Source organism: Aphelocoma coerulescens, chromosome 2 (genome assembly GCF_041296385.1).
Source record: "Aphelocoma coerulescens isolate FSJ_1873_10779 chromosome 2, UR_Acoe_1.0, whole genome shotgun sequence".
NCBI classification, from domain to species: domain Eukaryota; kingdom Metazoa; phylum Chordata; class Aves; order Passeriformes; family Corvidae; genus Aphelocoma; species Aphelocoma coerulescens.
This window is the reverse complement of record NC_091015.1, coordinates 146,244,871-146,260,277: the sequence shown is the minus strand read 5'-3', so window position 1 is coordinate 146,260,277 and position 15,407 is coordinate 146,244,871. Positions and strand designations below refer to the sequence as shown.

The 15,407-nt window shown below is 37.6% G+C and overlaps 1 protein-coding gene across 9 annotated transcripts in view; it reads right to left on the bottom strand.

Moving 5' to 3' along the window:
- The window catches only part of VPS13B (vacuolar protein sorting 13 homolog B), a 434,575-nt gene that overhangs the window by 95,543 nt on the left and 323,625 nt on the right, over window positions 1-15,407 (bottom strand). For all 9 annotated transcript variants that reach the window (XM_069005219.1, XM_069005215.1, XM_069005221.1 and 6 more), the window contains one exon: window positions 10,816-10,953. In XM_069005219.1, the coding sequence (XP_068861320.1) occupies window positions 10,816-10,953 (138 nt within the window). The remainder of the gene's footprint in view (window positions 1-10,815; window positions 10,954-15,407) is intronic.

Sequence of the window (15,407 nt, the reverse complement as noted above, 5' to 3'; positions counted from 1 at the left end):
AAATATCTGGCACATTTTCTTCAAATATAAGAGAAATTTATTAATGGCTGTATAAGGTCTGTCATAGCTGAATTTAAAAATCCAAAACAATGTTAGAAAAATGTTTGCAATACTCCACAAGCTACAGCTAACTAAAATTAAAGACTGAAAAACTATCTTAACAGTAACTTTTAATTTTAATTAATGGTTTTCTGAAAATGCTTTCTCTTGCACTGAAAGCCTTCCACACTGAACTAGGAACTGGCAAAACACTAGCTAATATCGGAGCCTAGTAGAAAGGCAAGTACCAAAGCTAGGAAACTGGGCATTAGAAGAAAGCAGGATTGGAAAGGGGTGTTAAACACTGGAATGGGCTGCCCAGGAAGGTGGTGGAGTCACCATCCCTGGAGGTGTTCAAGAAGCAACTGGACGTGGCACTTAGTGCCAGGGTCTAGCTGACACGGTGCTGATCAGTCAAAGGTTGGACTTGATGATCTCAGAGGTCTTTTCCAGCCTCAGTGATTCTGTGAAGATTTTCAGGCATCCAAAACCACACAAGATCAACTTAGAAGATTTTTCAAAATCCTTATATACTGACATTTTTAATTAAAACCATGGGAAGAAAAATGTCATAACACTTCAAAAAACTCCCCACCCTTCCTGGCACTTGGAATATCCCAAGATTTGCCTGCTTTCTAAGCAGACATGATTGGGCCTCTCCTTCCTTTGGATAGAGAAAGGAGTTAGGAGGAAAGTAGAGACCCATGTGACACTATGACATTAATTCATCTGCAATATTCAAATGAAAAGGACTGTTTTTAAAATGAAATGTTAAAAAAAACCCCAAACTGCCTTATCAACTTAAATTTCTCATTTAGTAATGTAGCAAAAAAGGAGTAAAATAGAATAGATGTTATTTATTGTTTTTGCTAAATAATTAAGTTTCTAAGTTAGTAAAGGAGGACCCTTACTCCTTGGTATGGCAACTTTCTCATCTAACTGCTTTATCTAATGCACATACAATTGCCAACACTTTCCTATGGTAATAGAGCCCAGAAGAGGGAAAAAAACAACAAAGCTCCCTGACACCCCAAATCTTCTTAGACATAAGTTGACACAAGAGGTGTCAAGGGCTTAATCCAAAAAGCAAACTGAGTGTGAAAGATTGAAAAGGAGATAAATACAAAGGCAGAAGCTCTTTTTGGAGCTTTCTTGGGCCAGGGCAGAGAAGACACAGGGTGCTGGTGCAGCTCAGTGCTGGAACATACTTGGCACCTGGGTCTGTGATTTATCACTGCTCTTGGCCACTCATCCAAGAAGGCAATAAAAAAAGGACCACCAGGACACCAGAGAAATGCAAATTACTTCCCTCTTTTCTGTTTGGAAACTGTGCACGTCACAGAAAAATCTTGTCATGACTGATAACTTGACAAAGTTTTGTATGATGTTATTATAATCCACTAAATCAGCTCTGACAGAATGTGGTGGCAGCCAGAAGCATAATTGCAGGAAATGCAACTTTGGAACCTTCACTGCAAATATTTTAACTATCTCATAATGATATAGGTTATTTTTACAACTGGTTAAAGATTATGTAAAGAGATTCTTAGGCATTTTAAGTAAAACATTCAAAAAGAAAAAAAAAACACCACAACTGAGCAATCTTTAGTCTTTGACCTCTTTTACACTTTATCCTTAGTAATGTAAAAGAAACTTTAACATTCCTACTAAGGAAAATATATTTAAGTGATGGACAGAACAATGCAAACTGATGAAATATGAAGAGCTATTTATAGGAGTTGATTAAGATAGATGTTCAGCAGCTTCACGAGAGTCAAAATAGGCTAAAAAGCAATTTAAGAGTCACTCAGATTCAACTGGAATAAAATATTTGGGGTGCAAAATCCAAGTGTAATGGTTTTTTTAGATTATTTTAAACACCTAGGGAAGAACAGCACATAACACTGTGCAAATTCTATACCTGTAGGAAAACACAGTCTTCCTGTAACTCAACTAACTCTTTGAATTGTCCAAAATTACATCAGAATCAAGACAGTGCAAAAGGTAGCTCAAAGCTGCCTTTAACTCCTCAATTACATGAGCTTCTCCTTTGCCTACCAGTGACTGGCTACCAAAATTATAACCCAATGCATTCTTTAGATTTAAGACATATTAGCAGTAATTTATTTTGCCAGCTGTTATCTATTTCCAGAAAAAAAAAGTGAAAAAATTACTGTGCTTACAAATAGATTGCATCAAGTGAGTTACTTCTGTTATGTTTAAATCAAACTGAACTAGATGGTATCAAAGCAATTTTTTTATTACAGTATAGCATTTGAGTGTAGACTTTGAATTGCTCTTTCTCTTCCTCAATTTCTTCACTACTTCTCTTTAGACTACCCAGTAAATCCATGTATTTCAATTATTAGTTTCTAATTAGACTTTACAACTTTCTGAACAGCTACTAGGAAACAGAATGATGAAACAACTAGTGAGTTAAAAGGAGATTAGATAAATATAAATAAATTACACTTATTATATGCTCCCACCACACCAGGAGATGACTTAACAGTGAACAAAAAAGAAACACTTTGGAATAATGAAATCAGAGAGGGAATTCAGGTCCCAGAGGCGATTCTATGGAGTTTTATGTTAATGTACACCTTGTGGGGGACCAAAAATCAACTGGAATAGTTTCCTGAAAACCGTTTCCAGCTATTTTCTCATTTTAAAAGTTCCAACTTCACTTGACCCATTAGTCATCATATTACTTACATTTATTATGTATTTTGAAATCTATTACAAAAAACCCAATGGATTCAATATGGCCTGTTTGAACTAAATCATAACAACTATAAAAGAAAACCTATGAGCAGCATTCTGAAACTTCTGTCTGAAACAATTTCTTTCTTTGACATTTTATTACTTAGAGCTTCAGAAAAAAAAATCAGGGTTATGAATATTTTACCCTTATTCTCCATAACATTCAAATTTGTACTGGGAAGATATAATTTTCATCTGTGAACTTGGGATAATGATATTACTCAAAAGGACTTTTTATTCAGAGGGTTAAGGAAGAATAAGCAATACAAAAATAACAAAAGCTCCTAGCATGTTGCTCCAGATAAATTCCAGCTCTTACTGAAGTCAGTGGGTTTATTCTAATATATATGACATAAGTTAATGTACACAATGTTACTACTTCTATGACTAATAAACTACCATAGTATTTTCTTAATCTTAAATACCAGAAAGTAAATGCCACGAAAATTAGTCATAAACTGAATATGGACAGGCTGGATCAATGGGCCAAGTCTATGAAGTTCAATAAGGCAAAATGTGAGTCCTACACTTGCATCACAACAATCCCATACAGCGCTACAGGCTGGGGGAAGGGTGTCTGGAAGGCTGCGTCTTGGAGAAGGACCTGGGGGTGCTGGTTGACAGGAGCTGAGGATGAGCCAGTGTGTGCCCAGGTGGCCAAGAAGGCCAGTGGTATCCTGGCCTGTATCAGCAATAGTGTGGCCAGAAGGACCAGGGCAGCAACTGGCCCCTGTGCTGGGCACTGGGTGAGGCTGCACCTTGAGTGCTGTGTCCAGTTCTGGCCCCTCACTAGATAAAGGACATTGAGGTGCTGGAGCGTGTCCAGAGAAGGGCAATGGAGCTGGTGAAGGGTCTGGAGAGTAAATCTTATGAATGGAAGCTGGGGGAGCTGACGGTGTTTAGCCTGGAGCAAAAGAGGCTCAGGGGGGGACCTCATCACTCTCTACAAATTCCTGAAAGGAGATTGGAGCCAGGTGGGGAGTGGCCTCTTCTACCAGGCAACCAATGACAGGACAAGAGGAAATGGCCTCAAACTGTGACAGGGGAAGTGCAGGTTGGACATCAGGAAGAATTTTTTCACTGAAAGGATGGTTCAGCATTGGAATGGGCTTCCCAGAGAGGTGGTGGAGGCACCATTCCTTGACGTGTTCAAGAAATTACTGGACGTGGCACTTAGTGCTATGGTTTAGTTGACATGGTGGTGCTAGGTCAAAGGTTGGACTTAAAGATCTTGGAGGTCTTTGCCAACCTTAATGATTCTATCATTTATAAGACTGGGATCTTTTCGAAGACTGAGGAATGTTGAAGTGTGAGAGAGAAAAATATGCCATTTTCTAAGAATTTGTTCATTTTCCATAACTCTCATTCAGCAGTGGATCTTTTACTTCTTACAGCTAATACAGAAAAAAACAGGTCTTTCTCCTTGAGGCTGGACATGGATCTCACTCTCCCCAACTCCAAGGCGGCTGTAAAAAAGAAGGCTGTAAAATATTAAACTTCTTAATATAGAGTACTTCTATAGAAGAAACTACTATTTATCCTAAACTCTTAAGATTATTTAATTTCCTAGTCCTCAACAGGAGAGGAGCAGACAATGGTATAAAACATTTTACCAACACTGATACTCTTTCTCCCTCAGCCACCCATCCTGATGTAGGGACTTTAAACAGAGGAAATCTGAGGAAGGTGAAGGTAATCTTGAGCTCTGATCCTGATTTGGAGTCAGGGTGGCCCTTCAGCAACAGGGTAATGGCTGAATTGCAAAAATTAAATTTATAAAAATAGGAAAGAGACATGTAAAGAGAAGACTAGTTCTACTGTTCTCAATTGTCTCTGGTCAGGCATCAAAAGAGACACAAATTAAGAGAAATTGAAAAGCAAGAAGAATCCAAACGAATTGTTTTTATCCTCTAATTCATCATTCTCAATTTGGATCAAGGGAAAATGAGGAAGAAACTTGAGACAAGGCTTCAGAGGCCATCTGCAGTCCATCTTGCATTCTGCTTCTGTGGGACAGATGCCAGTTAGTCTAGAAGAGACTGGTAGTCACTGCTCAGTATTTCTCCCTACTGGTGTCTGCGTGCTGCAGCCCCACAGAAAGAGCTCTCCAAGGCCAATATGGCAAACTACAGCCTTCAGGGAGCTTAATCACCCTGAGCCATGCCAGGTGCTCCCCAGGGGGAACAACACCTACTTCCATGACATAGTACGACATTGACATTACATGAAGGTGACACTTAGACATTAACAGCTCCAGCTAGCCAGTGCCCAGCTTTGAGATCTCACGCAAGGCTCAGAGTGATGCAACTCTATTCATTTTTTTTTAAAACTGTCACAAGTAAACCAGGATAAATTGTTGTAGGTCAAGGTTAATAAACAATGGAGGGTTACTGCTAGTCAGTAGATGCTGACTGAAATTAAGCAACTGTGCAGCTACCAAATACAGCTCAGAAATGTGTCAAGGGCTGGGTGGTGAGGCCAAAAACTATAATGGGGGCATCGGGAGGCACTATCATGAAAGGAAAAGCCTGGCTAAGGGAAACATTAACTCTCTCAACAGAGAGTCAGGAAAGATGAAGCACAATACAGTGAGATGAAATAAATTGTTCCAGGTCATGGAGCACAATTGAGAAAAAGAAAAGAACCCATAAATACTAACTCTCTGTTTTCTGCTTAGCTGCTGAATAATACATCTATATTAAGACACACATGGAAAAAAAAGAAGAAAAGAAGGTTTCAGAAAATGGAGCAAATGTTTGAAATAAGTGTTAAAAGAATTAAAAGAAAGTATTTACCAACTTATCCATGTGGCTTCACTGTGCAGTTTTCATTTTCAGTACTTAGGCATATAAGAAACTAAATTTAAAGTAAGTGTTGTAGACACTGCTTTTAGAAAGGTACTTTGATAATTTTACTCATTATTACACTGATATTACAGACAATAGATGTGTCAAATCCAAAGCAATTCCTACAGGCTGGTACACCTGTTTGGAATATTTCTCTTTGCCCTCTTAATCAAATAAATATAATTTCATGGCTACAGTGTCAGTGCTTTAAAAACTTGTTTGTAAAAGAGCAAAGGGAAAAAAAACCTACTAGAAAGCTCAAAAGTTCTGCAAATGACCCAGAGTTAATTAGAAAAGTCTGCACCCTGGCTAGTTCCCCTTCTCACGTGTCAGCTCTCATTAAATCAAAAAATTCTCCTTTCAAAGTTAACAAACACCATGGTTAACAAAACTGTTAAACTGGGATCAAGTGGGCACATTCCTAGGTTTATATATGATGTCATGCTAAGCAGCACACAGCTGAACTTGCAAGTAGTATGAATGATTTTTCAATATATTAAGTATCTGATCTAATGCTAATTTTCTCTCTATAGGCTAACTGTGCTGGGAACAGGTGGCCCTGCTTTCAATTATGGAGGGCTAACATGCCAGTGTGAGGCCTGGATTAGTTCACCTTCTCACAGGGAATTTGCCTCGGTTGGGAATGGATTTATTATGGCTTCACACATGGAACGGAGCTCATGTCAGCTGAGGGCAGTGATACATCATATGATTCAAATTAACCTGCTGTGGACTGTTCCTCAGGGCTGATATTGTGTATTAAAATGACGACATTTTTAAAACAGCTTGAAAGAAACCAGGATTGCTGAAGTGCGATGGTTCCAATTTGTTCCAACTAATCTATCACCTGCTGGAGATATTATTCTAGTGGGTTTCTGGTAGCTGCTATTTTCCAGGTTTCTCCAAACCACTGACCTTGGTAATGGATACAATTGTTGCCTCTGCAAACAGTGGGGAAAAAAGGCTGGAGAGAGTGCCATGGTGCAGTTCTGATTATTGTTTTTTATGTCTAAGCCTAGATCCCCTGCTGTGTCCCTCGTGGAGCCCAAATCATGTGTGGAGGGACTGGCATGAAAGAGAAACCCACCAGTTCTCACTTGATCTTTCAGTGGGACGGACACATTGCTTAGTTTATTTGGATATTGTCTTCTGCAGAAATTATTTATAAAGATGAATAATGAAGGACCTCCATTAATTCACATCTAACCCAATGCCTTCCCAAGAAACCAGTTGGGAAAGAGGACTTCAGTATAAAGCACCTATAATTGGTGTGTAAGTATTTTAAGGCAATTTGTATGAAGCTGTACTTCATAAACATGTTTTGTATCATTTACATCCAGAAAGACTGCATCAAAAAGACAGCTTTTATAGCTAAGAGAGGTGATTTTAAAAAAAATCCAGAAGAAGGACTAGAAGGTAAAGACAGTAATTATTCAAAAGCTATTAAAACAAGATGGTCATATTTTTTCCTCACCTAATGATCTATATCTAATGCTTAAGCAATAAATAGTTCACTTCTATGTATTAGACAAGAATTAGATGTACATTCCAGTAACAGACTGAATATAAAAGATAGAGGGTCATGTAAAGTGATGTAAATGGAATTTTAAAAGTTTTAAATAGTTAGTTTCTATAGAAAGAGAAGGAATAGTCCTTTAATATGTTGTGGGGTTAAAGTTGAGGTCTGTTCCCACAGGCCTGATGATGAATGCTTATTTCTCCTAGGATCCTATTACCTTAAATCTGGAAGAAATATAGTTTTTCTTTAGTTGCCAAAAATGTACAAAATAATCAACTCATGTGGCAAGAAGTGCATTAATGTATCCTGTTATTCTCATTTAATTAGTGGTTTCCAAGTTTAGCTACTTGCTGTAGTTTTTTGATCTCCGAGCTAATACAGACTGACAACCTGGTTTCCTGTGTGGTGAAACCATACGATTTTTCTGTGGAACACTATCTACTTATCTACTTCAGCTGACAAACTATTTGCAAGGAGTACTGGTTTTGTCTAACACAGCAAACACTGGGAACCACTTGAAGACTTTTTTCTGTTAACTGCTCAATAGTATTTTGCATTATAAAATATAGGCATGTTTGATTCTTATATTTGAAATTTAACCTCAGCACACCACCAACGTATTTTGAAAGAAAAATGGCATTACAGTTAAACCACTGAACTCTGAACATTTAAAATCTACACAGAAAACTGTATAGTTATCCCAACTACTACACCAGATTTTTGTCTGCATAGGCACAGCTTTCAAAAATGTGCTGACTTTTCAGAACAGCTGATCATCTGTAATCAAGAGGCAGCACCTCCTAGTACATATAATGCATTTCAGCAATTTACTTACTATAGTTATAAACCACATATACATAAATGAGTATGAAAACACACACACTATGTCATTAGAAAATAGGTCACTTAGTAGCAGCATTCTTTGCCAGATATTCACCAAAAGAGTAGCCTTCAAGGCCTGCAACATAACTCTACTCCAGTGGTGCCTTTATTTATTCAATTTATTAGCTAAGCTGTCTCCCATCACACGTACTGTTTGTTGACCTTGCAAGAGCTCTTGGGATTTTTGCTGAGGTTCTTGTCCTCAAAGAACAATTGCCAGCTGAGTTAGGATCTGGTGGTGTAACACTTTCTCCAGGCCTGCTGACGGCCAAGCTACCTCACCCTGGAAGAAGCTGTGGTTAGAGGACTTCTTGTCCCACAGGGAATTAGTAACTCATTTTCCAGTAGCCTGCTGAGGAGCTGTCAAGCTCTTGTAACTCCTTGCATGTGCTGTTCTGATGCAATCACAAGCAGAATGAGCCTTCCATTACTCATCCAATGAAACTTCCATCCCCCAAGGAAGGCTTCTTGGTAAAGGCTAGTTTATTTGAAGAGGATCTCATAGTGGTAAGAGGTGAGGTTAGGAAAATCTGCAGGGAAGGTGGAGCTGTTTTGTTATACTACACTGGCAAACACTTCATTAAAATTCAGAGAAATTACGGTTGAATCATGTGTAATGATTGTTCCAATTAGCAGCAAAAAGATAATGAAAAAATGCCTTTTGGCTAAGAATAGATCCTGGAAGAAATCTCTGAAGTTTTAAATGCTTTGCAAGAATAAATAAATTGAAGATTATGATGCATTAATTTATGGTTTTCTTGTTCCCTATTCAGCCAAACACTACGGAGGGGAGAGATTTAACACTAATGCAAGATAGGACTGGACTGGTGAGATTGGGGTGGACACTTGCACTACTTGTGAATATACACTTTGCAAGCTGGTACCAACTTCCATGTTTGCTAGTTTAGTTAGGAATCTGTCCTACTGACAGGACAGCATCAGGGAAACATCTTCAGGTGTGTAATACATTAAATATAAAGGCTGTGCCAGGAAACTACAGTGAGAACACCTTGAGAGAAGTGGAGGGCACAAATGAAGGGTCTGGGAATATGGAAATCTGACAAATGTGGGGACGGAGGATGTAACTAGGGGCAGAAGGATAAAAGAAAACCATTCTGGCAGCAGTGATAAAATGTTCCTGATAGGAGGTATCTTTACCACTCTTGTGCTGTTCCTGATTCAAATGAAAAGCCAAAGTTTCTATCAATTAATCTTTTTTTTTTCTCAAATGGCACCAGAACATGCAGTAGGTCTGAAGACTCAAAGGCCTAATAATGTACCCAAATATACATCAATATAACAAAAGCTCTGCATTATCAGGTGGTTTTAAAAGTCTTCCCTAAAATTATGTCTTTAGATAGCATGGAAAACCAAAAAAAAGGGGCAATTATGAGGTTGTTCACATACTTTATTGTTTCCTTGAGACTTCTGCCTGTGTGCAAAATATGTTTTTTCAAGCTATTTAACCACAGTACTTATAGCCAGGGGCCAAATATGTGTGTCTCATTCACTGGTTACTCAATTTGATGTCTTAGGCTCTGATATTCAGAAGTGATTACTGCTTCACCCAAAGACAATATGAGCTGTGTTTCCAACATCAAATGCTATATTTTTAAGTATTTTGGAAAACTAAATTGTGTCTTTTAAATTGATAACCTTAATACAATGAGAAAACCTTTAATATCTCTGTGTCTCAGCTGTCTTCTGTGAAATGGCAAGGGCATTAGTATTCCATTATCTTTGTGAGGGTTGTGAAGGTAAATTAGTATTTCTGTAGTGCTCAGATGCTACAGCTGTAAGGAATGCAAAGGTAATTCTGCTGTAGATCCAGGATTAGATAATGTGCTGTAAAACTGTATGAATAGGTAACTATGAACAGGAAAATCCAGCACTGAAGAGCTGCTCACTAAATGACTGATAACAGCTCACTCCGTGCTGTGTGAAGATATTCAGGATAAAAAAATAAGTTAAACAATTCAACAATTTATAACAAATAAGCATATGAGAAAATAGTTATGATGTATTTTCTAACTTTCACTATAACCTCAATTATTCTATATTGTAATGTAGCTATAAATATATACTTCACAAAACACAGAATGCAATTTTCAGGAGCTTCTGATGCTCTAGGAGTGGAATTTCAAGTCATATTTTGTTATGTAAATGCTAAAAAACCAGCACTTACATTAACTAAAGAAACACAATATCACTAATTTAAAAATTTTACAGTATCAACACTTTGGATGATTGGAATTTCCAATGCCAGGTATCCAGATTTCAAAGAACCCAAGAGAAGATGGCTTAGAAAAATCTTGAGAAACATTATAAAAGTAATCTTTTCTAAACACAACTGCAGTAACATTTCAGTTTTCTAGGACTAGAGGCAGGTAGGCTTCATTCTGCTGGAAACTTGGCAAATTCAGCCTTTCTAAATTTACTGTGGGAAGAAAATGAACAATTAGACCTTAAAACAATGACTGGTCCAGGATTGCCCATTCCCCAATTTTCACTTTCATTCAGGGTAATTGCTGGCGGAAAATTTCACATTCATGAGCTAGGAATACAACACATTTCTGATTATCTAATATCACTGAGTCATAGAATAATTAGGGTTGAAAGGAACCTTAGTGCTGATCTCCTTCAAATTCCCCTGCCATGGGCAAGGACACCTTCCACTAGATTAGGTTGCTCAAGGCCCCATCTTGTGTCTATGTGTGCATATCTACAGATTACATTAGGAAAGGAAGATTAAAGTGCATTGCCTACCTGGTCCATTAAGGAAGTCTTTAATTTGCACAGTGATAAGAGGAGGTGGAATACCACTTTTAGCATCTACCTCTCCTGCTACTGTCTGCAACCAAATCTTGCAATAATCCAGAGCTTCTGGAAGAGTCTTCCCAGGATCTGCAGATGATGATTATCATAGTCATTAATTATATTCCAGGAATATGATACATAACAAAATGCTACATACAAAATTGATTAGACAAAATTAAAAAGTTTTAAATGTAATATGGTAAATATTATACCTAATATGACTAGTTTACATAGCATTTGTGCCTACAGACAGATGCATGTGTAGAATAATGCATACATACATGGGCAAGAGGGTAAAGCTCTAATTATACAAAATTTAGAAAACATGCAAAAATACCAAGTAAAATACGAGTAAAATACATCAATAAAATGACTATAAATAGCACACAATTTTAGCTTTAATTAATGATTAAGTAATGATACTTAAGGACATCTTACAAGAGAATCTGGGCTCAAAATCTGCTACTAGATTGTATTGTCATTGCTTGGTAGAGAAAATAATAATGGAAAGGGAAACTATAAAGGCAAAAAGACCAGAATGTTATGAGAGCTCAGGAACAGAGCATGACAACAGTGCAGTTGTATCATTCCCTTTGGACCTTCACTCAGTAGCTAATCAGTAGCCCTTCTTGGGTACCACCTTTAATTGCATTCCTTTGATCCCTCTGAAATACTACAACAGTACATTAAAATTAAATCCATCCAAGTGCTATTCTTGTCTTCATTTTCCATGTATCACACATAGCAAAACCAGCAGTGTAAAAAGGCTTTTTAATCTTTAGGGACTCATGACCTTCATTATGAGCGTTCTCAATTCTGGCCTTACAGTCTTAAATTATAAATAATTAATCACTGTTTATTATCGAGTCTGCTATGTTAATTATTGAATGTCTGTCTCATCCTTAACAACTTAAGGAGATTTTTTTGAAGCTATTGTCTCCTTTTCAGTCAATTAAAAACTGCTATAATTGCTTTGAGTTTTACTGAATTAATTCCTTTCAGGAGTAGGATTTACATACTCACTGTTATAGTCAACATATGGTATTGTGGTATCACAGTCATATGTGGACTGGGTATATAAAGTCAGCTTTGGAATTTGTGTTTCTTGACCTTATCATGTGATTCATATAAAACTTGGCACATATGAACCCTTATGTGATTTCAAAGAACCTACTGAAACCAATTGATCATGACTTTAGATCTATATGGAAAAGATCAAAAGTTAGCACATTCTTTTGTTTTTATTTGATCAATTTTCAGGCAATGACTTTATAGCAGTATTTGTACTGTATGGCATATACATTACAGCCTTTTCTTTCCTCTGTTCCTGCTACACATTTGTAAAGTCAGCTCTCAACAGTTATTTAAGAGCTGTCACTGCATACAACAGATTTGTATATTTTCCATGAGAATTTCTACATTTTTATGATTCTTTTTCTTTTAATTACAATAGCCAGAGTGATGTGGCACACTCCCTTTTCTATACTAACTGTTTTAGGGAATATTTTGCTGCATCTGGTATTTGTTAGTATACTGAAAATACTACTACTACTACTGCTACTACTACTACTACTACTGTTGCTCATCATCATCATCATCATCATCCTCTTTACCACCAAGGTAGACATTTTTTTCAAAACACAGATTTATAGCTGTTCTGAACAAGGATGTTATCTCTGTCCTGGAGCTATAAAATAACGTTTTGTGCTGGTAGATCATCATAAACAACTAACATTCTAATGTTTTTTAGAATATATACTGTAAAGCATTGCAAACATTACTGAATATTGCTCAATGAACATCATTGAATTGATTAAACTCATTTCTAAATTACTGCTCCTCTAAGTATCAATATAAACATTTAGGTGTACCAATATGGCACAAAACATTGCAATATGCCATTATTTTGTCTCATTTATGGAACATATCATCATATACTGTATATAGCAACGTATATCTTCCACCAGCTTTTCAGAAAATCCACTAAATTTAGTCAAACATTTCTGTTGTAAAATATACTTACAGGTAGTCTTATTATCCTAAGATGTTTTTACATTATAAAATACCTAATAATTATTTCAAAGTTGTAGCTCTTTCAAGCTGAAAATATCTCTGATGAAAAGAACTTATGTAACAGAAGATCCCTGCATGACATATTACATTAACCATACAAACTGCCCTCAGGTCACTGGGAACTGCGGCACTTAAACACAGAACCAAAAAAATAAAGCAACCAAGGGACTCTCAAGAGATTGTTTTGCTCTGTCATGTCTCCAAGGAGTGCAGCATTGTCATCTCTTCATCCCCTGGGCACTGCAGGACTGGGATATGTGAACAACAATAAGGACTTCAAAATGTACGTATTAGGAACACAACACAAAGAAACCTCAATGCACAAAATTAGCCCAAGTCCAACAAAGTATATTACTTTGAACCCAGCACTGATCTTACTGAGTTCAAGCATTTTTTAAGTTCAAGTGAAACTGAGCTAATTCTGGAAGCAGGGGTATTGCATTGACAATTTTGCATCAGAGGTAATAATATCAAAGGGCCATGCAAAGAGCCAGCTTGAGTGCTTCCAAGTCCATGGCATAGAGTTAATCTGGAACCTGTGTAACAGAGTTGGCTGTCCAGCCAAAAATGCCAGGTTTAAGTTTTTATGTAATGATAAGAAAGCTAAAATCCAGAGGTTTCAAAATTGACTATGCTTGTGTATATCAAAATCTTGAGGGGAGTTCCAAATAAAATGTATGAGGGTAATACAAATATATATACATCAAAGGTCAAACAACCAAAAGATGTGTATCCCTATTAAAATATCTTCAAGGGTAGAAAATAGCACATTCATTTTCATAGGACCAAGAATCAGAAAAGGAATAAACCAATATCAGTCAATCAACCCCTATGCCAAAAGCACAGGAAACAGAGAAGCGATTGAATGAAAAAAAGGAATTTTAGAGTGAAAAGTGAGGAATTCATGACGAGGAGAGCTACTAGAAAAAGGACTTGTCTCTCAAGGAAATGATGGAAGCATTCAGAATGTTTAAAAATACACTTGACAGAACACTATAAAATATACAATTGGGAACAATTACGCATCAGCAGGGAACTGGTCTGAATAATGTATTATAATAGGTCATTTCCATTTCCATTTTCTATGATTCTCCCAAAAATCAACACTTAAATTTGCAGTTATTTGTATAAAGAAAATGCTGGAGAAAACCCAGGGGATGCATATATAAGTAAAAGGAGAGGCTAGAATTACTCCACAGCAAGCCAAGAGAGAGAAAAGAAAGGACTGAGAAGCGAGGAGCAGTGAAGACAGCCAGAAATTTTATCCTCTACACCATGTGAAAAATTTGTCTGTGGCAGCAAAAGAAAAATGGTGAGACAACTATCACAGATCGACAAGACTTTAAATTACATGACTGTAATTTAAAATCTGTAAGACTGAGACGCTGAAGCCTTCAATAGATCCACATTTACCTTCCTCCCTCCCCTCTGAAAAAAAAAAAAAAAAAAAAAAATCTCTGGCTATTTTTGAATTCACACAAACATCCAAATCCACTTTTAGCCTTGCTGAGATCCAGACCTCAGCTCCAAACCACAGTTCATGAGATATCTTCCTGAACCTGATTTGAATTTGCAAGCTTTTGATTTCACTGCTATCCCCTTGGTCTTCTGTTAACAGAAGTCAGCAAATCCCACACTTCTGAGGAAAACAGGGAGTAAGGGGAAAGGAAACAAGGAAGGCAGGAGAAATTTTGCATCTTGAAGATTTTCATTCTCCAAAACGTGTCTTTGCTCCTCTTTGTAGCTGACAGCCAGGCCAGCTCAGAGGGCATAGCCTGTGGGAGGCTTTAATGATGGGGGGGGAGCTCAGGGACCCAGAGCCCCCCGTCAGCCCCAGGTAGGGGACAGGGCTAACCGAGTGTGTGTGCGGGACAGCAGCTTGGCCTGCTCTGCTGGAACGCTACCCAGCCCAAACGAGTGCTGCAATGTGCTTTTATTTCAATGGATGAATCATATTTTGGTCTGCAGTCAATTTGAAAAGCCAGTATGATGCTGCAATCATGTCTGCATTTGAAACTCTGAAGTGGAACGTTTGGTCTTGTTTTCAAAACGGTTTCCACTGGAATTTAAAGAACACAAGTGGAAAAACATTTCTGCTAGCGTACTCACAAGTGCTGTGTCAGGAAGTTCAAAAATGAGCACTTACAGTAACCTGAGGAATGTGCATTCCCAGGCCAATTTGGCTTTATGGGTGGGGGCTGCACCATTCCCCCCTCATCCATGACTGCAGATGTAGTGGACAATAAATATACTCAGAGTCGAACAGGTGACTCCAGCAGAACTCCCTCAATGCTATACTAGGAAACAGCCTTAAATCCTCTCTCTGCCATGTAGAAGCACAGGCTGACAGAGAGGCAGTGAATCAGACTTCCCACCAGAGCCAGCCAGTGCTGCTCTTCATGCAAAAGCCTGGAAAAGGCTTTCCATTAGATCAGAGGTTACATGTGGTCTTAGCTACTGCATCTGCT